General features: G+C 40.6%; 2 protein-coding genes across 3 annotated transcripts; both read left to right on the top strand.

Moving 5' to 3' along the window:
* The first annotated feature begins 10,524 nt into the window (after nucleotides 1-10,524).
* Nucleotides 10,525-15,299, top strand: pnp4a (purine nucleoside phosphorylase 4a). Of its 2 annotated transcripts, XM_085776970.1 has the most exons (8): nucleotides 10,526-10,666; nucleotides 11,681-11,844; nucleotides 12,584-12,687; nucleotides 13,628-13,803; nucleotides 13,956-14,146; nucleotides 14,586-14,665; nucleotides 14,847-14,995; nucleotides 15,026-15,299. In XM_085776970.1, the coding sequence occupies exons 1-8, from the start codon at nucleotides 10,644-10,646 to the stop codon at nucleotides 15,183-15,185; spliced, it is 1,047 nt and encodes a 348-aa protein (XP_085633096.1). In that variant the 5' UTR covers nucleotides 10,526-10,643; the 3' UTR covers nucleotides 15,186-15,299. The 2 variants fall into 2 exon arrangements, with proteins under 2 accessions (XP_085633095.1, XP_085633096.1); XM_085776969.1 differs by having other exon boundaries at nucleotides 10,525-10,666; nucleotides 14,847-15,030.
* Nucleotides 15,300-17,050: 1,751 nt separating this feature from the next.
* On the top strand, nucleotides 17,051-22,575 carry LOC146987678 (uncharacterized). The gene is made up of 4 exons (XM_085777930.1): nucleotides 17,051-17,196; nucleotides 17,748-18,007; nucleotides 18,159-18,218; nucleotides 22,412-22,575. Exons 1-4 carry the CDS (start codon nucleotides 17,087-17,089, stop codon nucleotides 22,573-22,575), a joined length of 594 nt encoding a protein of 197 aa, XP_085634056.1. The 5' UTR covers nucleotides 17,051-17,086.
* Nucleotides 22,576-24,866: the final 2,291 nt, after the last annotated feature.

Genomic DNA, 24,866 nt, shown 5'->3' with positions numbered 1-24,866 from the left:
TCTATGACACACACCTGTTTTTATTGCATTTGAACACATCTTATATTTTATATGGATTTTTAATGTATTGAGAAGCGAGTGAGTGAGCGAATGTCTGTCAAATATCCAACTTCAAACTAACTTCACTGCAGTCGTCGTCAGTAGGAATTATAGGACAATATTATAGGGCCTGGACTCGATTTAATCTAATTAATTAGAGGCTTTGTAATTAGGCTAATTAATCGAAATTAAGATTAGCCTAGGCTACTGTATTTAATAGCCTACTTAAATCACAGCATAAAGTGATTTGTCCCTGTGTGATGTCGAGGGACAGGTCAGGACAGTCTGAAGACAGAAAGCTCTGAGTTTGAAGTCCTGGACAAGTCTGTGTCTTGACCACATGTCAGCTGATCAGCTGCAGCAGTGCAACTCCGCTCTTCTCAGCTCCACCGTGACCAGCGCTTTTTTTTTTTTCTTTTTTTTTTAATGATGCTCCTAAAGACTGGAGGATAGGCTATTGTAACCCCCCCATCTGGTCAGACAGAGCTTCTTTAGATCAAGTATCATTTGAACCACGAGCCTTCTCATCCCCCTACAGTAGGCTAGCGCACAGCGTCTCCCAGACCATCATATGTAGCCTACTGTAAATTCTCAAAAAGGAGGGGGAAAAAAAGGCGAAAAGGGAGATGCCGGTTGCACTGGGTCAGGTCTGTCTCCAGGTTTCAGCAAATAAAAGCCGGTCTCAATTAGAAGCCGGGTCTGTTTTGTATAAGTTCTAGTGAATGAACAAAACCTCTGAAAGTGCTTAATTCCTGCTACAGTTCTTAAAGACCTGATGGTCCGATCTGATCCGCTATTGCGGCCAGACTCACGTGCATTAATTCTCGTCCATTCTCGAATTAATTATGATTAGATATTATTTCCCATCTTTGCTGAGCTGATGTTTTAAATGAAATAGCTAAAAGCGTCCCATAGATGCTTGTCTATTAACATAACCTACTGTGTGACTATAAACTACAGGTAACTTATGCTTAGCTCATAACCTGTTATGTTCAGAGTTTAATCATAAAATCGGATATAAGGGCGCCGCTCTTTCACCATTTAACTCATTTACAGCTGCGTCACCTTTACTTTGAAAGTCCAGTGGAGCTGGATCAGAACGGAGCGTTTGTACGGAGGGAGAGATCAGCTGATCCGCTGCTGTTGACTTTCTCTCTGAGCGTCTCCGCCGAGAGTTGTCTCCGCCTACAGATGTTCTCCTCACCCGTTGAGCTGAGCGTCAGGAGGTCATTAGCTATAGCCTATATTTTACTTTTATATACAGTCACCACTGATAGAAGTTGTTCGCTCGCAGCAGGACGGATAATCAGATGGATAATCGGTAAAGTTAATAATTTCACTTAATGTGGCCGTGAATAAATTAATTCCGATGTGTCGCCTGTTATATTTCAGTGTTGCCCAAACTCAAATCTTGAATAAGTTTCCACTGTTTTCACATTTAAAAAGGTCTTTGTTTATGAGATTTGCTTGTACCTAGCTGCAGCACCTAAAAAAAACCTCACTGTAACCTATCCAGCCTCGCTTCCAATAAAACACACACTCGTGTTATAATTGCGATCAGTGAAATATTTAACAATATAAAACACAATTTAAAATGACAGTTGATGTTGCTCCTAGTTTAAATGGATAAAGCTTCATATTTAAAAGTAGCGCAAGAGCTGTCAGAAAAATTAAAAGCAGCCTCCTCTCGCAGCAACACTGTTGCTTCAGGCTGCGATCGTGCTTTTTTTTTATATCGCTCATACTCTCTCCATTAAAACAATTGCACTCCTCTGGGCTGAAATCATAGAACTTAAACATCATAACAAGAACATTATTGATTACAAGCTCTGTCACCAAGAAATGTATTTTTTTTTATTGTTAATTCTATTGTTCTCTCTTTAGTTAACTCTTATGCTGTCATGTGTAAATCTAGCTATTGTACTGACACCTGGAATGTCTGAATTGTCTGTTGTTCAATAAAGTTGGAAGAAAAAAAAAGTAGGCTACGTCGATCCCCTCATTGTCACTTTCCCCAATTTACAGTAGGCTAATTGAGTGAATTCCAGTCTTTCAATATTGGATTCACTTTTTGTTTTTCTTACTGTACGTTCAGACCGAAAGCGTCGAGAGCGTCGCGGTGGCCGGAAGTCATTCATTTTCAATGAGAACCAGCGTCGAGGAGCGTTGAAGAGCGTCAAAGGCGTTGGCGTCGCGTTTTGGCGGCGAGAGCGTCAGGAGAAAGTTGAAATCTCCTGAACTTTATGCTAATGAGCGATGATGCGGAGCAGCGGCAACCAATCAGAGTGTAGATGTCGCGGCCCCTTTAAATGGATGACCAACCACAACCGACGTCAACTTCTTTGACGCGCATCAAAACGCCAGGGTGTTCAGACCACCAGCGTCGCGGAAAAGCGTCAAGAGCGTCTTTTGACGGTTTTGACGCTTTTGGTCTGAACGACCCATTAGGCCTAAGCTGTGTTTTATATGTACTGACGGTGCTTTGTGCAGCTTAGGCAGTAGTAGCTACTTTTTACAAACTGCAGGTGTGTGTGTGTGGTGGGGAGGAGGGATGGGAGGAGGGATGGGGGGTGGGGGTGGGGGCGGCGGCGTAGGTGAGGCGACGTACTTATCAACACGTAGGTGAGGCGACGTAGTTCAGACGTCAATTCCACACGACAGTCTCCTTTGGCTGGGTAACCGTGGCACTATCCACCCCTCATACCAAATCAAGGATTACCAGGAGAAGGAGAAGGAGCAACCTCCCCTCCCGTCGCCGTCAGAACGTGTGGATTTTTGAATGGGAGTGGATGGGACAGCAGATGAGAGACCGGCGGCGACGTCACGGCGAGTGCACTGAAGGAACGTGTGACGGCGGCGACGTGACGGCGGCGTATGTTAGAATTACCAACAAATTTACGCCTGCTCTGGACGTCTGAACTAAGTAGGGGAGAGCGGGGCACAACCTAACGGATTTTGTTTTGGGTAAATATCTACAGATATATTTGAGTTAGATAATTTTTTTTTTTTACACAAGCAACATACACATCTCTACTACAAATGAGCACTGGAAGTTTGTTTCTAGAACTTACCATTCTTTTACAATTTCACCACAGATGGAGGAAGTGAAACGTTACAACCTACCCCACTGGTGGGGTAGGTTGTAACAGGGAGGGTGTTAGTTGTAACGCATGCTGGAAAGGTTTGTTTAAACAATTGATTCAGTACAATTTTATCTGAAGACTGATTGTTTGTCCATCTATGATACTAATAGATACTCTGTAAGAAAAACATTGCTATTTTTAGAAAATAAAAGATGAAGAGCACTTTCAAAAAAGCTTTAATATAATTGGAATTAATCAGGCTGTCATTAGAACAAAAAAAACGCTCTCCAAAATGGAACATGAAATTATTATTTTAAGTTTAACTGATATAATGTATTTTAATAATAATAATAATGATAATATTAATATTAATAATAATAATGCTCACTCTCCCTTTTCTTTCTAGACCTCATTCGGGAGATTAATTGCTTTTATCAAGGGTGCAAACCTGTCACACACTGTTTCGTTTTTTATTTCTATTTAATTTTCATCTTAATTTTTATTTCTGTTTTGTGTAATTTATTTATTTATTTATTTATGTTATGATTGTGCTTGATCAGTTTTTTGACGAGGTGACAAAATCATGGAAGGAAAAAAAAATAGGCCAATATATATATTATTTTTTAATTATCAATAATTCAAATTATTATTGACACTAATGACCTGTTTTGCATTTAAAACGGCTATTTTCGCTGAAAGGTTAAGTTTGCACCCCTGTTTTATATCGAAGACTACATGAGGGGTTAGTTGTAACACAGTGTTACAACTAACCCCTCATGTAGTTTCCTTACTCTTGCCTAGCTAGCACTGGCTACGAGCTAGCTACAAGCTTTAGCATGGTACCATTTTTTAGCTAAGAAAACGCTGAAAAAGATGATATAAGAATGGTTTTGGGGACTTGCACACATGCTTCAGCAACCAAAAAACTAGCGATATGGAAAAATATACTTTCATGGCGCTAAAACACACTTTCGCGCCTAACTCTGTGAAATCGCAGCGGGATCTTCTGAATCTCCTCCACATAAAAGTGCTAACTAATACGGACCTGTGGCCGGAAGTTGGCGGAAGTTGACTTGTGCGTCTGGATAAAAAGTCCGTGTTTCAACTTGCCCCGCGTTAGGTTGTGCCCCGCGCTCCCCTACGTCGTCACCACAAACGTGTGAAACGACGTGTGAAACTAACGTCGCCACCATTGACGTGTGAAACACACGTCGTCGCTACTACGCCGTCGTCAGACTGCAGTGAAGTTAGTTTTAAGTTGGATATTTGACAGACATTCGCCCTTTCTCAATACATTAAAAATTCATAGAAAATATAAGATGTGTTCAAATACAATAAAAACAGGTGTGTGTCATAGAGGAGGCTTAGCTCTACCATCCTGTGTTGATTTTGAGTCAACAGGTCATATGACCTAGGAGTTATTGTGCTATAATGCTCATATTTACTGTATAAAATACATACAAAATTCATATAAAATATTATTTGTGTTTAAATGCTATTAAAACAGGTGAGTGTCATAGAGGAGACTTGGATCTTCTGTCCTGTGTTGATTTTGAGTCAACAGGTCACATGACCTAGGAGTTATTGAGCTCTAACGCCCATATTTACTAGGGGTGTGCATTGGCACTGCCCTCACGATTCGATTCGATTACGATTCAGCAGGTAACGATTCGATTCGACTCGATTCTACGATGCATTGCGATGCATTGCAATGCATCAAAATTCTACTGCACACAACACGGCAAATTTTTCATCAGTCATGAAATATTGAACAACAGATTTTATCGGCTGCTATGTATTATCACTCTCCTGTATCTTTGACATAAATGTCATAAAATAAAATAAAATTGAATGGTACAGGTATTGGATATGGGATTTTCAAACCTGAAAAAGAAAACATAAATCACTTCTAGGGCTGCCCCCAAAAATTAGCCGACCAAAATTTCATTGGTCGATTGGTCGCAGGAAAAAACAAACAAACCTTTGGAGCTGTGTCTTTAACTCAAAATCAATGACTTAACTCTATGAAAGACTACGGGGCTTTTATTTTGAAGGGCCCGATACAGGAAGTCGTGACACTTTCTGTTGTGGTTGTTTTTACCAAGGGGGCAGTTGTCGGTCTGAGAAGTGAAGCTCACTTCCGCGTTCAAAAAGCTGCAATCCCCTCGGCTGTCGCTGGGGGCTGGCTCCAGAAGGGAGCAACTCCAACTGAGCCCCATGTTAAAATAGCCGATTTTACAGCTTAAAAAAACATATTTACAGCCTGGTACATTTCATTTTTTTGGTCTCAACCGATAGTTTCTACCCCCGCACACACTCTGAGGGGGGTGAATTTTTTTTAAACTCTACCGTTTTACTATTATTAGGTTTAAAGTTCTGGCCAATTAGGGCGCAGAACCGTTGAGTGACAGGTCCGGAGGCCGCTGCTTCGAGGCCAGTGGGCGGGCTCTCGGCCGGCCAACGGCCGCACCGCTCCAAATATGGCAAGTAGAATCCAACATGGCGCGGTTCAAACCCCCGTAGTAGCGGCACAAAACAGACTCCCCCAAACCAATGGGTGACGTCACGGATGCTACGTCCATTCTTTTTACAGTCTATGGTTTTTACACGGCACGGCAGGTCTCTCTCTCTCTGCATCAGAGACCCCCCCACCCAGCCTGAGCTCAGTCACTCCCCCTCCTCTACTGTGTTAATTGGTGATAAACGGGCATACTACCTATAGTAACGGTAAAACCCGACCGGCTTGTTGAATCTCGGACCCAACACGGCCGGACTCACGAGCGTTAATTAATTAATTCTCAACCCGACCGCGGGTGAAAAAAAAAAAAGGAAAAAGAAAGCCAGCGGCAACACTTACTGCTGGTGCTGCCGCTTAGCATGTAGCTACCATGGATGTATTATGGTAGCTACAGGCTGCGCATGTCGTTGCTCCGGAAACGCCCCCGGAGGTAATTGAAACTTCACAACTTTATTTGAGGCCAGAAAATAAACAGTGACATAATCGATTATGGCACGTTGCCGCATCGATGCTGAATCGTGCATGTCCCGCATTGCAATGCATCGCCGAATCGATTATTGTTGACACCCCTAATATTTACTGTATAAAATATATAAAAAATTCATGTGACCTGTTGGCTCAAAATCAACACAGAATGGCAGAGGTGAGCCTCCTCTATGACACACACCTGTTTTTATTGCATTTAAACATATTTACTATTTTAAATGAATTTTTAATATATTTTATACAGTAAATATGAGCATTAGAGCTCAATAACTCCCAGGTCATGTGACCTGTTGGCTCAAAATCAACACAGGATGGTAGAGCTAAGCCTCCTCTATGACACACACCTGTTTTTATTGCATTTAAACAAATGTAATATTTTATATGGATTTTTGATTTATTTTATACTGTAAATATGAGCATTAGAGCTCAATAACTCCAGGTCATGTGACCTGTTGACTCAAAATCAACACAGGATGGTAGAGCTAAGCCTCCTCTATGACACACTTTGCATTTGAACACATCTTATATTTTATATGGATTTGTAATGTATTGAGAAGCGAGTGAGTGAGCGAATGTCTGTCAAATATCCAACTTCAAACTAACTTCACTGCAGTCGTCGTCAGTAGGAATTATAGGACAATATTATAGGGCCTGGACTCGATTTAATCTAATTAATTAGAGGCTTTGTAATTAGGCTAATTAATCGAAATTAAGCATATTTGACCTGAGAACAGTGAGAATAGAAATGGTTTTTCGTGCCAGTAGCCTGCACTATTATGATGATTAGCCTAGGCTACTGTATTTAATAGCCTACTTAAATCACAGCATAAAGTGATTTGTCCCTGTGTGATGTCGAGGGACAGGTCAGGACAGTCTGAAGACAGAAAGCTCTGAGTTTGAAGTCCTGGACAAGTCTGTGTCTTGACCACATGTCAGCTGATCAGCTGCAGCAGTGCAACTCCGCTCTTCTCAGCTCCACCGTGACCAGCGCTTTTTTTTTTTCTTTTTTTTTTAATGATGCTCCGCAGCGACCGGCTAAAGACTGGAGGATAGGCTATTGTAACCCCCCCCCATCTGGTCAGACAGAGCTTCTTTAGATCAAGTATCATTTGAACCACGAGCCTTCTCATCCCCCTACAGTAGCCTAGCGCACAGCGTCTCCCAGACCATCATATGTAGCCTACTGTAAATTGTCAAAAAGAAGGAGAAAAAAAAAAAGGCGAAAAGGGAGATGCCGGTTGCACTGGGTCAGGTCTGTCTCCAGGTTTCAGCAAATAAAAGCCGGTCTCAATTAGAAGCCGGGTCTGTTTTCTACAAGTTCTAGTGAATGAACAAAACCTCTGAAAGAGCTTAATTCCTGCTACAGTTCTTAACCTGGTCCCGACCAGGTTATGTTCAGAGTTTAATCATAAAATCGGATATAAAGGCGCCGCTGTTTCACCATTTAACTCATTTACAGCTGCGTCACCTTTACTTTGAAAGTCCAGTGGATCTGGATCAGAACGGAGCGTTTGTACGGAGGGAGAGATCAGCTGATCCGCTGCTGTTGACTTTCTCTCTGAGCGTCTCCGCCGAGAGTTGTCTCCGCCTACAGATGTTCTCCTCACCCGTTGACCTGAGCGTCAGGAGGTCATTAGCTATAGCCTATATTTTACTTTTATATACAGTCACCACTGATAGAAGTTGTTCGCTCGCAGCAGGACGGATAATCAGATGGATAATCGGTAAAGTTAATAATTTCACTTAACGTGGCCGTGAATAAATTAATTCCGATGTGTCGCCTGTTATATTTCAGTGTTGCCCAAACTCAAATCTTGAATAAGTTTCCGCTGTTTTCACATTTAAAAAGGTCTTTGTTTATGAGATTTGCTTGTACCTAGCTGCAGCAGCACCTAAAAAAAACCTCACTGTAACCTATCCAGCCTCGCTTCCAATAAAACACACACTCGTGTTATAATTGCGATCAGTGAAATATTTAACAATATAAAACACAATTTAAAATGACAGTTGATGTTGCTCCTAGTTTAAATGGATAAAGCTTCATATTTAAAAGTAGCGCAAGAGCTGTCAGAAAAATTAAAAGCAGCCTCCTCTCGTCCTATTTGCAGCAACACTGTTGCTTCAGGCTGCGATCGTGCTTTTTTTTTTATATCGCTCATACTCTCTCCATTAAAACAGTTGCACTCCTCTGGGCTGAAATCATAGAACTTAAACATCATAACAAGAACATTATTGATTACAAGCTCTGTCACCAAGAAATGTATTTTTTTTATTGTTAATTCTATTGTTCTCTCTTTAGTTAACTCGTCATGTGTAAATCTAGCTATTGTACTGACACGTGAGCTGGAATGTCTGAATTGTCTGTTGTTCAATAAAGTTGGAAGTAGAAAAAGTAGGCTACGTCGATCCCCTCATCGTCACTTTCCCCAATTTACAGTAATTGAGTGAATTCCAGTCTTTCAATATTAGATTCACTTTTTGTTTTTCTTAGGCCTAAGCTGTGTTTTATATGCACTGACGGTGCTTTGTGCAGCTTAGGCAGTAGTAGCTACTTTTTACGAACTGCAGGTGTGTGTGTGTGTGGTGGGGAGGAGGGGAGGAGGGGTGGGGGTGGGGGCGGCGGCGTAGGTGAGGCGACGTACTTATCAACACGTAGGTGAGGCGACGTAGGTGAGGCGACGTACTTATCAACACGTAGGTTAGGCGACGTACTTATCAACACATAGGTGAGGCGACGTAGTTCAGACGTCAATTCCACACGACAGTCTCCTTTGGCTGGGTAACCGTGGCACTATCCACTCGCCATACTACGCGTAGTGTGATTACAGGCGTGCAGCAGTCATCACGCGTGAACGTGCGCGTGAACGGGGGGCCATTATAAGTCAATGAGGAAACTACATTACACGTCAGGCGCTGTCTGCTGCACAGGCGTCAAAGCACGCAGGTGTGACACGTCCAGTTGATAGGTGCGCACGTAATATGACACGATTGTACCGGCATAGTGTGTGTGCGCGTGTGTGTGTGTACAGTATGTTTCACTGTTATGTGAAATATTTCTTCAATATAACTTAACATCAGTCTGTGTGTCTCTAACCACCAGCTCTGCTCTCTTCATTAATCTGCTAACCAGCTTCCACATGGCTCCTGTTAACACACACATGCATGCACGCACGCACGCACGCACGCACGCACACACACACACACACACACACACACACACACACACACACACACACACACACACACACACACACAACACACAGTGGCACGTGTCAAACTAAAAGACAAGAAACTGGATGAGGAGCACACACAGATTAATTAGTTTTATTTTCAGACAGAAGAACATGGTTGTCATATGAAACCTAGTACAATACTTCCCTGAATGTCACCTGTTCATTTTTTGATTTGGATCGACACTAACTGACACTTCCTGTCAGTCTGTCCAGATCCAGTCCAGGTCCTGTCCCAGTCCAGGACAGGTCCCTTTGGTTTCAGTCCAGCGCTGGTCCTCTTCCATCAGACCCACATGAGCTTCATTAGCGGCAGCTGATCAGAGCAGCAGCAGTTGAACATGTGAAGTGTGTTAGTGGTCATGAGACACAACGTGGCTGCTCATCCAACTGCCAAATCTGGTTCTGATAGGTTAAATCAGTTCTGACTTAAGAATAAGTTTAATAAATAAAATATTAAAACATTTTTAATGCTGCAGTTTGTCTGAATAACAATAACAATATTTGTTAATTTTAAGCTATTTTCACTAAACACACACAAAAAACAGAGAATCAATAACTTGCAGTAGCTGAATGCTGCTATAAGCTAACTATGATCAATTAATTCACTAAAACAAATATAGATAATGTCTTCTCTGTTTCAGATCTAAAATTAGACACATAAAACAGCAAATTGTTGTTTTTACACTTGTGTTTTTGGTATGTGTTAAACAGAGATCTTGTGGTGGTCGTCAGCAGCAGTGCAGGTTTAAATGTATTGAACACTGCAGCCTGGGTGTGTGTAAATATTTGTCATTGTTTTCGGTCATCCATATTCATACATCTACTGTCTTACTGTATTTGTGGATGGTCACAACACAGCTGACTGTGTGTGTCCATGTGTGTGTGTGTGTGTGTCTGGCCTCAGGATCAGAGTTGGAGTGAATTAACACTGAAGTAAAATCACGTTACTGTCAGCGGGGGCGTGATGCAAAACCAGACCCTGATTACACAACCAAAAAAAAAAAAAAAAAAAACTCCCAGAGTCCTGTTTAGATAGAAATATCCAACACACATGGCCACACACAGTGTTGCCATTGGCTGCTTCTGCTGAATGGATGGGTTGTTGACCAATCAGGACCATGTGACCAGTGAATATCTAGACCGATCAGCATCAGCTGGCCACACTCTGACTGTTCCCCCATTACACATATATGCACTAATACACACACACAGTTTGTGGCTGTTCTCTGCATCCATTCTTCTTTATATTCATCGTCATCGCCAGTCTTCTGTCATCCATCCATCATGCATAGCAAAGAACAGATCAGGTAAGAAAACTTGTTTTTTTTAAACAAATACATGATTTTAAGTTGTGCTGTTGTGTTGTTTCTTTTTTTTTTACGTAGTAGATTTTTTTGTGGGAAATTGATTTAATTCTAATAATCATTTTCTGCTTTCCTGTCTTGTGAATCCCCTCATTATGATAATGGACATTTCTGACCATCTTTAACACCTCATAAAACAAAATTAGTGTATGAGATGTTCCCACTGGTATTTGCATGTGGGAAAAAATGAGACAACAGCTGCATTTTGCAGAAAAGGGGGAATGAAATATACAGAAGTATTTTTAAATTATTTTTGTACTCCTTTTGCCTCTGGGCTATCCTTCATGATTCAAGTGTTTTTGTCCAAAACTCCAAAGCTGTCTTTTACCAGTATCTGCTGTGGGCCTGAGAGATCAATATACGTAACTTAAGAAAACTCATGCAATTACACAAATATACTGCAAATTCAGTCCAAGAACCCGCTGAAGTGTTTCATTTTTTGCTTGTGTCGAGTTGTGACTATTGAAGTTAAAATTTTTAATAACTAGTGCGTTTCTAGTAGCTACATTCATCGTTTTTATTTTTAATTAAGTTATTTTTTTTGCTGTAGGCTAGTTAAAAATAGAGGGAGTGACAGAAAAAGGATGTTATGTTGCAAAGGACTGGTCTCAAACTTGGGATGAGGCCTTCATGGGACCAGCACCTCTTCACACCATGCTTGTGTCCGCTGGAGACACTTTGTGTTGTCACATTGATGTTTTCTAAAGTTGCAGTGAGCTCACCTCTCAGTGTCATCGCAGATTTGTCTACAGAAACGCAGGAGTCTCCCAGTTTGTTTCTGATAAACACACATATTCACTTTAGTGAATAGCTGTATAAACTACGGTACCCATAACCCTCATCTGTTGTTGCTATCGAGACAACATAGAGCTGTAGTCACTTAAGCATGAGTTAGTGGAAAAACAGAAAAATACATGTCACTTAATACAAAGTAATTTCTTCCTCACTTGTTTGCAGTCATGACGAATACCAGAAGACAGCTGATTGGCTGATGTCTCAGACAAAGCACCGCCCCCAGGTGGCTATCATCTGCGGGTCTGGTCTGGGCATGCTCGCTGACACCCTTAAGTGTCAGGACTCCTTCGCCTACTCTGACATCCCGGGCTTCCCTCAGAGCACAGGTACAGAAAGTCACAGAGCGTCTGATTGAAGCACAAAGATTATATTTTCTATGACATCGTCCGGGGGAGGAGCTTTCGAACACATGAAAACACATCCAATGGTTTTTGGGACAAACCTTTACTAGTTTCATGAAAAAGAATCACAATTAGCCTACTGTTCCTACTCTTTCATCGCTATCATTCTCCCTAAGTGATACTTTTATAGGTTACTACTGGTGAAATCATACGGCTGCTGCCTTAAACTAATCTGTTCAGTATTTTAGCAGCAGCTTTGAAATAGCTTGGTTAACATGTGGCTTGTTTCATTAACACTGTACAATGCTGTACTGTATGTGAGCACAGAGACATGAACAGATAATCAGTTAAAGCAATAAGGATAAGGTAACATAATTAATAATTTAATTAGTGTGTTACATCATGTAGCTTACTAACATTTAGCCCCTTCTCCAACAGGCTTTAGTTGATTTCGATTGACAGCAGTTGTTTGCAGCGTAATATATCCATATGATTGTTTACATATAGTAAATTAACCTTTTTACTGCCGTGACAAAAACAACTACTGAAAATCCCAGTCAAATTCACAATGAATTATCTGTGTTTTATTAACAAACTGGTTTATCTTGATTGTTTTAGGGAACAAATGTCACTTTCCAACAACTCAAGAGTTATGATTGTAAATACCATCAATACACCTGAATCTCTCTCTATAATTCTGACTGTGTCTGTGTGTGTGTTGCAGTGCAGGGTCATGCTGGTCGACTGGTTTTTGGGGAACTGAAGGGGAAGACCTGTGTGTGCATGCAGGGTCGCTTCCACATGTATGAAGGACACTCACTGTGCAAGGTACACACATATACTGTACACACACAAAATAGGTCTGTATTGTTCTTACCTACTGTACCATCACTGATTAAATCCATTAGTTGTGGTTATGTGCTGCCAAACAAAACTATAAAGTTGTGTAACATTCACATTTTCCCACAGACCACAGCGTCATCTTTGCACACTGTAAGACTTCAATGACAACACCTATTATTGGATGGCAAATACAAACAGAACAACAACGTATAGGCACAAATAATACATTTTTGATATGGGAATAATAGACATGTGCGTGCACAGAGACTTAAACACACACATTCAAAAACGCTGATAGAGTACACATGACTGTAATCAGCAGCACAGCAGCATGAAACTGCTCCTGTAACATTGTGTTCATGCATGCGCATGTGTGTGTGTGAGAACCCAGTTCAGGTCATGCATGGGTTCGGTCACATGCAGCCTTTTAGTCCACAGTTCAATGCTGCTATTGTTTACTTCCATATAACACACGCACACACACGTTCACACACACAGGTGGTGCTGTATAGAAGCCCCTTCACAACAAAACTGCTGAACAAGCACAAAACACATTTGAATAAAATGTAAAATCACTGCTGCTCATGTAGCGACAGGTGACTGTGATTCTGTTGTTTAATGTTACTGGGTTTGAGAAAATATACAAATAGAAAGGCTCAGTAATTTCATCAATCAGCTGAACTCTTAAGCTGTGTATTCTATTGACGGAGGCAAAACAAACTACACTGTGTGTTTGAGTCTCACTGATGTGTTTTTATTCATCAATGGAGCACTATGCTATAAAAGGGGGAAACAAGATAAACTTTGAGGTGAATCTGTGGCATCTGACACAGTTTCCCAAATTTGCCCGTCGCTAACCCTGAAATTTGATTACAAGAGTAAAGCAGAGTTACAAAGGTTGTGACCAAGCCTCTCTGTCTGTCAGACGACGTTTCCAGTTCGAGTCTTCAAGCTGATGGGGGTGGAGACTCTGATAGTGACAAACGCTGCTGGCTCATTGGCCGACGGGCTCCAGCCTGGTGACATCATGGTCATCAAAGACCACGTCAACTTCCCCGGTTTGGTCGGTCTGAACCCACTGAGTGGACCCAACGACGACAAGTAATTCATTTGATTTTCTTCTTCTGTTGTTGAAATCATAATCATACTGGTGTTTTAACTCAGTTGTCATGGAAACAAAGCATCAATACTGCTGTTTTATTGTAGCTGACCATGTTGATCATGTTGTTTATTTGTTTGTTTGTTGTTTACAGATTTGGTCCTCGTTTCCCAGCCATGTCAGGGTGCTACGACAAAGGTCTGCGTTGCCTAGCGATGGAGATTGCCAAGCAGCTGGGTGTGCCCAGCCTTATGCAGGAAGGCGTGTACGCCATGGTGGGCGGGCCCAACTTTGAGACCATAGCTGAGGCCAGACTGCTGCATCGACTGGGGGTGGACGCCGTTGGTATGACACACACACACAGACACACATAGAAACAAAACAGCATAACATTATAATGTGCTGGTGGTGCCCCCTAGAGGCTACTTAATTTAGTGAAGCACAACAATTTTAATTAGGCAGAAAACCAGAAACTTTCACAGTTTCACAATTTGATATCAGCCACAATTTCACATTTTCCAAACAGTTACATTTAATGCAGCTGGTTAAGATGCTTAGTTCCAGCTTGTGCACATCTTGGCCCAACTTGAATCAAACTGTACCTGGGATAATGACAGCCTGGTGTTGACTGGGAAACAAAGGGAGCAACATAAATCGTTTTTGATAAGAGCCCAGTCTGTGTCTCTCAGTAGATGATGGACTTTGATGTGTCATCGTGTCATTGTCAGTAATGTCAGTGCTGTTGTGGTCCTTGTGACTGACCAAAGTTGTGGTGTGTTCACAGGTATGAGTACCGCTCCTGAGGTCGTTATAGCGACTCACTGTGGCCTTAGAGTCTTTGGCCTGTCTCTGATCACCAACAAGGTAAGCATACAGTTTAACACAAAGATCAATAAATCAATCGGTAAAACTGAAAGCTATTGAAAGGACATGGAGCAACTACTCATAATAATAGTAATTGATTGACATGTGGTGAAGAGTTCTCAGGACTTTTGATTGTATGATTAATTGATTGATTAATTATGTATGGATTGATCTGTGTCAGGTGGTGAAGAGTTATGAGGACTCTGAAAGCGTAAACCACGAGGGAGTCCTGGAAGTCGGCCGGCTGCGTTCTCAAACTGTGCAGCAGCTGGTGACTGAACTGATCAGCAGAATGGAGATCAATAATAACAATGCCATCAACAATGCTGTCTAAACACACACACACACACACACACACACACACACACACACACACACACACACATGCATTGTGTATATATTTGATAACTGTATTTTAGAGCTTCCTACTGTTTTTGTTTATCATATTTTTTATCTCTGCTGTTATAAAAAAAACTTTATTTATATCACCATGGTGCCTAATAATGCTCTATCAGGGTAAATCTGAATGTAAGTATTCATTTGTGAGATTTTATTAATCCTAAGATTAAGATTAATATAATGTGCACAGTGTTTGACGGTGCTTTAATATAAAAAGATACAACAAAGATGTTTTTGTCTTCTATTGTGTATTGTTTATGGTTAATTATTGAATTATTGAACTTCATTTTGTAAAAATAATGATAATAAAAAAAATACACTTACTTCTTTATCTATATTACTCTAATTAAAATATTCTACAAACATCTAGTTTCCTGTTTGTGTTGATCCAACCAATTAAAATAAACTCTTGAAATGGCAAAATAAAATGACGCTTGCAGCTCTGTGGTGTAATCCTGCTAACCATCTCATGTTAGGGTGCTGATATTGTCAAGATAAAAAAAAATGGGAACCTTGTGGTGTCTCTGAAATTTCAAAAGGTTCACTAAAGTACTGTAGAATTGATTGTCTATTGGTCAAAGTCCAGTGGATTTCACACTTCAGGGCAACTAGTATTCACACAGTAGTTGAGTTGTTAAAGAGTCTCTCAGTCTTTCTATAAAGTCTATGGTCCAGACCAAAGAGGTGGACCACATGCTACCATGGCTGACATCACATAACTGTGGGTCACCCTCATCAGTAACACTGATTTAAGTTCTGTGAATAGTTGATGGCCAGAGAAAAGAAAATACAATGAAGCAGAATCAGCTGATAATTCACTACAATTAGTGTACAGTGCAGGGTATTGTGCTTTCACCTTACCCCTTCACACTGTTCACTGCGGATTTTACATCTAAATCTGAATCTTGTCATGTTCAGAAGTACTCTGACGACACGGCCATCGTGGCATGTGTGAAGGAGATGAATACAGGGACCTGGTGGGGGCATTCACAGACTGGTGCAACAAGAACAACTTGTTGCTTAATACATCAAAGACCAAAGAAATGGTTATTGACTTTGGCAGGTCCAAGAGATCTGACAGTGAATGGGAATGAGTGAGTGCAGTCATACCTTGCATCTGCAGTAACATGCTCATCTCCCTGACCTGCAGAGCAGAAAGATTAAGGAAATCCTTCATTCCTGCTGCCATCAAAATGCACAATGCCTTTTGTTAGGTTATACATGTTTACTTTTTATATCATTTATATCATATCATTGCTATGTAAGCTGCTGGACGATGTAAATTTCCCTCTTAGGGATTAATAAAGTATCTTCTTTTCTATTCTATTCTAAATGTTAAACACAACGGACAAACTCCTGATTGTAAAATAATCACTATACAGTAATGTATAATAATCACTTCGTCAAAACCAATTATACCCGCTGACACAAGCCACAAGTCATCAGACAGTCTGAGCGTCTATAAAGCTATCTGGACACTTTAGATACTTGTGGCTGGTTTAAGAAACAGAGCAACAGAGCAGAATGTTTTCTTTCAATTTTCCCAGAATGACTTCAAACCTTTCAGCTTAATTTCTGAATAGACACAAAACTACACATTCCTAGCAGGACAGCAGGTAAGTTAAACTTACGGATCAATATCTGTTTAAACAAGAATGTTTTCAGTGACTGTTTGCTGTTGAATGTATCACAATAGCTTTGTGTTAGACCAAATCTAAACGAGTGCTGATTGTGTCCTCTACAGGACACAGTGTTCATCACAAATAACATCCTGCTGATTGAACTTTACTATAACTGAATTTGTCAATGAAGGCTGTGGTGGTACAGGAGGGAAGATCATGGGGTCATTAAAATCAAAAAGATTCAGGAGGAACAGCAACTGTCTCCCAGAATCTGGGTTTTCAAAGAGCTCTAATTCACAGTGGCTTAATGGTTGAGGAGGCGTACAGTTGATACCAAGCATGGTTGTTTCTGAGTTTTATGTTTACCTCTTCTGAATTTCCTAAAAACAGGTGAGTGACCATGACCCAGGACGTGGCCTTTGACCTCTTCTCCGTGTCCCTGGTGGTTCTCCTGTTGGTTCTGATGATTCTGTTGGTTTTCTGCTGGATCCTCAGACACAGTAGAAGCAGGTGAGCATAAACATAATCCTCTGTTGGTGAGACGTTTGCAAACCTGTGTTTGACCATCTTTTTATGATTTGACTGGACAGACGTGAACACATCAGTCAAACTCAGGTGTGGGACAAAACAACCTCAAGTCCCTTTATAGTGAGTGGTCTCAGTTGGTCAGACATTAATTCTGTTTTTTCGTTTTTTAACGTAAACACTGTCGTATCATATTGACGTATACACTATCCACCTCCAAACTGAACAGTGCAGAGCTGAGCTCAATCCTGTAGCCAGGTACACTTATGGGATGTGGCCGAACAGAATCATAAGCTAAACAGACAAGAAGACCTGCATCCTGTCAAGAGACAATTACCAGCACAGAGAAAACATATTGTTTATCTCAATATGACCCCCTCCCAATATTCATATAATTGAAGTGGATGGAAATATGCATTAATTTGCAGTTTGTCTTGCAGATTCAATTAAAGTTGTATCACATTTGAATGAAAACTCACCCAACACATGTTGTAGTTTTGAGTTTTGAAGCATCTCTGTGGATTCTGGCTCCTCAGAAACTTCACCGAGCTGAAGATCTCAACTGGACAACCTGCTCGTATCTTGATCGTCAGAACAGAGCCACAACACGCACAGCAGATGCTGGACCACCTGCTGGACCGGGTCTTTCTCCCGGTGGAACCTCGACCAGGGACTGGAAGAGAACCTAGAGCTGAATCTGGGGGGGAACCTGATGAGGAAAACTGGGCAGGAGAATTTGGTTTGAATTGTGAATCTGAACCAGATGTTTCAACAGCAGCTTCTTTCCCCTGCAGAGGTCAGTGTTACTGAATTAAATAGAGAGTCTAAACACAGCTCAGTATGGTGATAATTCCCACATGGGTCAAAAATGAACTGAATAACACGAAGGGTAGTGGTGACAGTCTTCTGAGGGAGAGGTACACTTTGTGTTTCTTTCTGTCTTGCAGCAGTAAGTGTTGTTCACAACAAACTGAGGAAATGGATCACAGGTGTAATTCCTTCAACAGGTAAGAAAAAATGTTATATCAACTCCCAAAACATTTTCTGTCTCCAGAAACAGTTTTAGTCTTTCAAAAATTAAAATTAAAATGTTTTACTTATGCACCCTAAATTATTTACTTGATTGATAGAATGATTAGGGTCCGGGCAGCGCAGCTGCCAGGACACTATTGTATTCCTAGGAATTCTTCTTCTTCTTCTTCTTTCTTTCTTCTTCCAAGGAAGTCATACTTCCCATGGGCGAAAACTCACCAAACTTTGCACAAAGGTTCAGTCCCATGCCAGATTCACTCAACTCCAAGGACATGTGCCCCCCCCCTCCTAGGGGGGGCACAATAAGCGTTTAAATTTAAAAACTTTAAAAATTCCTACCAAACCAACGGCAGATGCTACAGTGTTGAAACTTCACCACAATGTAGCCTCAATACTGCTGAAACTTTTGTCCACTTAAACTTATTACAAATTATGAAGTCCATCACTCTGTTTTTTTCAATAACTGTAAAACTTTTAAAATGTATCTCCTCCCACAATTTTTGCTCAATTGACACCAAACTTGCTACAGAGCATCTCCAGACTGTCCTCCACAAAACTTGTTTCTCGGATTTTTGATTAAGCAAAAATTGAGCCTACAGTGCATGAAAACGTTTGACTGTAAACAGTACTGTAAACATATACCATCAAATTCTTGCTAAATACATTTTCAAACTTCCTGAAAAAAAATGACAATATTCTGGAGTCATGGTTGATGAAGTTTGGCAAATATCAGAATTTTAATTCAAAAACTGAATTTTCTAGAACATTTTGAATTCTGCTCTCATGGGAACAACTGCAGCCAATGTGAGTGTGGAATTTTTAAACATCATATTTTCTCTTATGAAGCAAAACACTTATCATTAAAAACAAATCACCAACATTTCCATGCTGTCAAGATGCAATTTATGTATTATCAGATTTTTGTTTAGATGACTGAATTATTGACATTTTGACCATTTCATCACAACAGCTGCCCGGGCACTGGCTCACCTGAGTGGATAAATGAGGCTACACAGCAGGTTTCACTACCAGCTAATTAGCTCAGCGAGTTAGGAGCTGGTTCTTGCTGTCAGAGATTGTGAGTTCGAGACCCAGCGTGGGTGATGATGATCAAAATGTCAAATGTCCTTGTTGTGCTCTAGCACAACTAAAGAGAAAGTGTAATTATGTCTCGCACGGGGAAACCATTTAATGTTGTGCTCTAACACAACTTATAGGTAATTTATTAAGATTATTTAGATGCCTCACAACGGAAGCACCATTTATGTTGGGTTATACCAACTATAAGTAAAGTTATTATTAAGAGGGTTATTGGCTATCAAATTAGTAAAATATCAATACCAAAATATTAATAATTACTATAAAAAATATTAATGGGATTTAATTTTATTAAATCCACCTCGGGGCACCAGACAGCCAATGTACCAAAGTCAGTCTCATAAGGGTGTGCTAACTATTAATATAGAACCTTGTTTAATGATTAAATTAATAATTATAAACAAATTAACATTATCAATAGCTGCAAAGTTGAAGGATTTAGAAGTTCTACTGCGTAGAGGTTGGCATACTCACTATTGTACAACATTAACAGACAAGTAAAGTTTCAAGGAAGTTTATTGGACACATCTAGAAAATGGAATAACAAAACATGAAACTAAGACAAGCTACATACACTATGTACACGTGTGTGTGTGTGTGTGTGTGTGTGTGTGTGTGTGTGTGTGTGTGTGTGTGTGTGTTGGTGAGAGTGTGACTAAGTGTGGATGACCATGTGTCTGTGAGGTGTGAAGTGTGACCTCAGACAATGGAAAAGATGGAGGATGGTTGCCTTGTCCTGAGACAAAGGGGGTTACAACCAAATGGCCTCCAAGATGGCCTCTAAGGCCAACCACATGTGATGTGGGGGAGGTGAACAAAGGTGTGTCCTTTGTTCAACGCTCAAGTTGCATGTTAAACATAGGTTAACTGAATATGAGACTATAGCTGACAACAACAAAGCAACAACAACAAAACTCAAGTATTTTAACTGATTTCAATCAATACATACATTGGCATGGTTGAAGTACTCTATGCTTAGTCAAGGTGCAAGGTAATCCTAACTAGGCCCAGTTACGTTACCAAGTCACATGAAGGTGAGAAGATCCGGTGCTGGTGGGGATTCCTGCGGTTGCAGGGTTTTGCCGGTCCTGTTGCAGTTTGTCAAGTCCAGTGATTGTGTCTTTGTCCAGTGAACTACAGCCGTCCTGGCTGTGTAGTTTGAGTTCCGTTGAGGAGAGTCCTTCTCCTTGCAGAGTTGATTGGTTGTTCTGCTTGGCGTTGTGGCTCCGTTGCTCAACTAGCAGAGCTTGCGTCGTGCTAGCTGGTTCCTTTTCTTTAATCCGTTGGTAGGCACTCGCGGCGCTACCAGTGGAGGCGTCTGCCTCATGGAGATTGGAGAACTGTAGCAGTAGCTCCAGGTGAGGAGCTGAGAGGAGCGGCAGCTCCTTCTGAGAACCACTGAGAAGAGAGCGAAGAGAGAGAAGAGAAGGGCACTTCTCCTTTTATATGGCCTGTGACCTCACAGGTCCTGGGGCCATACCTGACCAATGGTGGGTCAGTAGTGGAGGTTTCACACCTAGGTGTGAAGAGGTGAAGGACGCTGGGAGGCTGAGTTCAGAGGGTTTCCTTTGTTTGGGAGACAAAGGAGGCCATGTAGTCTTGTCCTCCATTTTGGACTGGGCTGAGTCCCAACAGTCCTCAAGCTATTTTGCTGTCTAAATGCAATTTATCTATTAACAGATTTTTGTTTAGATAACAGAAATCTGCGTTCACAACTGCTGCCCGGACACTGACTCCCTGAGTCTATTTGAGAAGACACACACCATGTTTCACTTCCAGATAATAGTCCCACTCCCGCGACCCTTTTCGGCCATTTTAAAACCAGCTCATTAGCCATGCACATTAGCAATGTACCTCTGGGGGGTGGGCGGAGACTGCGCTGCTCTGCACCCGCCCAGCCACCTCCTCGCACCCCACCCCCCCGCTTGCTGACAGCTGGACATTGTACAATTACAGATTCAGCGCATTTAGCGTAAAACTCCACACTGGGATTCGATCCCAGACTGGAACATAGTCCTTGCTCATGGTGCAAGTTGCTCTACCAGGTGAGCTATACCTATTATACCTAGACAGCTACACCGAGCTGTGAAGGCTTTCACCTCTGAGCCAGATGCAGAGCGGGGCGGGAGCTTGTAGCACTAGTGCCCTCCCCTGGAGCTGTGACACCCTCAACTCCAGTCTTCCTGAAACTGCCAGTTCGCGTCTGCCATTGGTTCACAGCAGTTTGAAGGCAGAAAAACTCTGAAATGCAATTTTGCACTTCCTTCTCTGCTGATAAGTGCTCTAACACAAGAAAAATGCCACAGGAACACGTGAAAAGCTCAGAAAACACGATTTTCACGGGAGTGGGTCTTTAAGCGCTGGTTCTTGGTGTCAGAGGTTGTGAGTTCGAGACCCAGCCAGGGTGATGATGATGACAGATCAAAATGTCAAATGTCCTCAACACAAAACACAAGACAATTGTCCTAATGGTGGCATCACAGCAAGCCTCTAAATTTAAAAATCCAAATAGCTTGGACTGGACCATGTGCGAAGGCTCCTAACATCTTAGACTCATAGTAGATGTTTGACAAATACATATCATTATTTTACCTCAAAAACTGATTTTTCTTTTTCTGCCTACATGACACTGAATGGCTTACTCAATTTGTGAAGCCACTGTTGAACTGCCACTTGTCAATTAGCTGCGATTAGTGCGATAGACACTGGTCTTTGGTTCCCGAGGTTGTAGGTTCAATCCTCAACTGATGCAAATTGGACATTATAAGGACAACTGTCTTGTCTTCCTATTCTCCTGTTTGTTGCTCAGAATTGCCTAAATTTGCCCAAAAGTTGCCCGGACCCGACCCATCGCTGCGCAGCAGCTATAATTTTCATTGTTATTATTACTGTAGATTCTCTGTATATTATTTACTTTAGCTTGATATACAGTATCACATGAATAGATAGGCTACATTTTATTCTAAATAAATCACCTTCAATCATTACGTTATTTGAACTTCTCTTTTATTTTATGTAAAGAATGAATGAATTATTGTAATTTACTTTCCAATGATTTGTTCCCCATTAGCCCCTACTCCTCCTTCCCCCGACGGAGAAGCCCCTACTCCTCCATCTCCAACTGATGAAAGTGAAAACGATGACCTGCATATGGATATATCCCAGCATGCCTCTGTCTCATCTGAGGGTAATTCCAGCAATGAAGAGGAGCTATATCATGAGTCAGAACTTTAGAACAAAATAAATGAAAAAAAGCATACCTCCTATATGGAAAGAATTTTTTCAGCTCTATTTAATATAAATAGCAACTAAATAGATCACAGACTAACTTTTTGGAGATGAATTTGTCAGGCAATGTTTATAAAATGCTTGTACTCTAAAGGTTTTAATCTATGTATATGAAAGAGACAGTGAAAAGAAAGACTGTTTGCAGGAACTGACAACATGAATTTGAGTTCAAATGAACAAAATCATAAAGTTATTTTAGTTAACAAATGGGTTAAATCATTTCAGCATCATAAAATCTTACATGGTTAAAAATCACTTTACTTTCAAAATAAAGTGAATTATCTTGACTTATCAAGATCAATAGATATAATAAAAACATCTGTAATAACACGTGATTTCCAGGACCAGAGTTTAAAAAACAATAAAACAGCTATCTTTAAAGGCAATGTTAAAAATCCTATATACAACTTCCATAACATCAGTTAAACTAAATAAAGAATATATTATATGTATTCACTACTCACAAGGTTAGGGATATTATATTAAAAATTTAAAAAAAAATCATGCTACAGCGATATTATATCATGGGGCATTTAAGTCCAAGTATGGAATAGTAATTTCTTAATCATGTATTGAGAAAAAAAAAGCTAAAAACAGTTGTAGGTATACCACAACAATCAATTGTCATGGGGCCAAAGCACGTCCACTTCTGTGCCTTTCTGTGATTTGTCAATACAAACTATCATTGTACAGAACGTAGATTGTCAGACACTTGTTGTGATTTTTTCAGTTAATCCCCTCGTTAGATGTGCATGTTATGTTTTTTTTGTTTTTTGGGGGGGTATTTCTTTGCCTTTATTGGATAGTATAGTAGAGAGACAGGAAATGGGAAGGCAGAGAGAGGGGGAATGACATGCAATAAAGGGCCACCCGATGCTGGATTCGAACCGGAGCCAACTGCAGTGAGGAGGACTGTAACCTCTGTATATGGGGCGCCTGCAACTTATTTTATTATTGAAAAAACTAATATTCTGCAATAGCTTCACTTCAGCAGTGCAGTGCTGTTCTTTTAGTGACCATGTGGGGGCAGCAGGAATCAATTACAACAGATATACATGGATCCGTTAGTTCCGACAAATGATTAATTTCAGCACTTCAGCTGTCAGTTCAATAGAAACGTTTAATATTATACAATAATCTCTGGAAAGGGATTCTTTCTTTTTTATTAAGAAAACTTTGAACAATGAAGAGCAGGAGTTTTTACAGACTATCATACAGTAATAACACTATAGATCAAACAACAAAATGTGTGTTCAATAGTTTTATGTTTCACTGTTCTTTGACATCAGTTGAAGATGTTAAAGAACAGTATATAGTATTTCATTTTGTCTGATCAGGTAACATGTTCTATTAGACATTTTATTAAGAACACCTGCTTATTTGTGTAATTATCCACTCGGCCTATCATCTGGCATCTGTTTAACAAACAACCCTCCGCTGAGCAACAATTATCCTGTTGAATAAGACTGGGCAGATCTGCCAGTCTTTGCATCTTTCTACATGTCTCTGTATGAGTGATGTGCATGTAGCAGCGATAAAAGATGCTTTATGTAAGAGCTTGCAGGATGGTGTCTGTTTCAGCCTTTGCAAAAAAAAAACAACAAACAAAAAAAACACAAGGACAAATGTAGATTATTCAGTGTGCTTCAAATATTAGCAAGCTTGGTGTTGGTTTACAACAGTGACTTTACAATCACAAGCAGTTTACTCTCAATTCTCAACAACTTTCGACAAAATTAGTATGTGGGATTACTTGTTTCGTTAAAACACACAACTGGGTGGTCCTGCATGCTATCAGAGCTAAAACTAACACAAGTGTCTCTGCCTCTGTCTCTGTTCTGCTCATTACTGGGTTTATGGCAGTTTAAACTCAGTCCAGTCCACTGCTGCCCAAGATAACTTTGAGCCATTTCTCTTGTTATGTCAAAATGAAGACTAATGATAAGACTAACTAGCTGTAGCTTGCATTATTCAGTATCCTTTTATTTTCACCTGACCTTTAATAGTGACTTCTTGCCTAGTGATGAAGATCAGAAAAATGGGCTAAATAACTAATCTTACATCTCACACCAAAAATAAACTCTGGACTCAAAATAACCCGCTGGAAAGGATGGATCCGACGTAGAGTTGTCTTTTATTTTCTTTAACAAGAAAGCAAACAAAGTTCAACCCGAGCCACTTACAGAAACAAAGTTCAAAAAGAAAAGTAACAAAGTATCAGGCTTCATGCAAAGCAA

This window comes from Trachurus japonicus, chromosome 5, assembly GCF_045865225.1.
Source record: "Trachurus japonicus isolate A0001 chromosome 5, Traja_1.0".
Classification (NCBI taxonomy): Eukaryota; Metazoa; Chordata; class Actinopteri; order Carangiformes; family Carangidae; genus Trachurus; species Trachurus japonicus.
Note: the sequence above shows the minus strand (reverse complement) of the source record. Positions and strands in the feature narration are given on the sequence as shown.

Coding starts and splice junctions, on each gene's coding strand:
- LOC146987678 (XM_085777930.1), top strand. CDS start 17,087: ATGACCCAGGACGTGGCCTTTGACCTCTTCTCCGTGTCCCTGGTGGTT. Junction 17,197..17,747: donor CTCAGACACAGTAGAAGCAG/GTGAGCATAAAC, acceptor CTGGCTCCTCAG/AAACTTCACCGAGCTGAAGA. Junction 18,008..18,158: donor AGCTTCTTTCCCCTGCAGAG/GTCAGTGTTACT, acceptor TCTGTCTTGCAG/CAGTAAGTGTTGTTCACAAC.
- pnp4a (XM_085776970.1), top strand. CDS start 10,644: ATGCATAGCAAAGAACAGATCAG. Junction 10,667..11,680: donor CATAGCAAAGAACAGATCAG/GTAAGAAAACTT, acceptor ACTTGTTTGCAG/TCATGACGAATACCAGAAGA. Junction 12,688..13,627: donor AAGGACACTCACTGTGCAAG/GTACACACATAT, acceptor TCTGTCTGTCAG/ACGACGTTTCCAGTTCGAGT.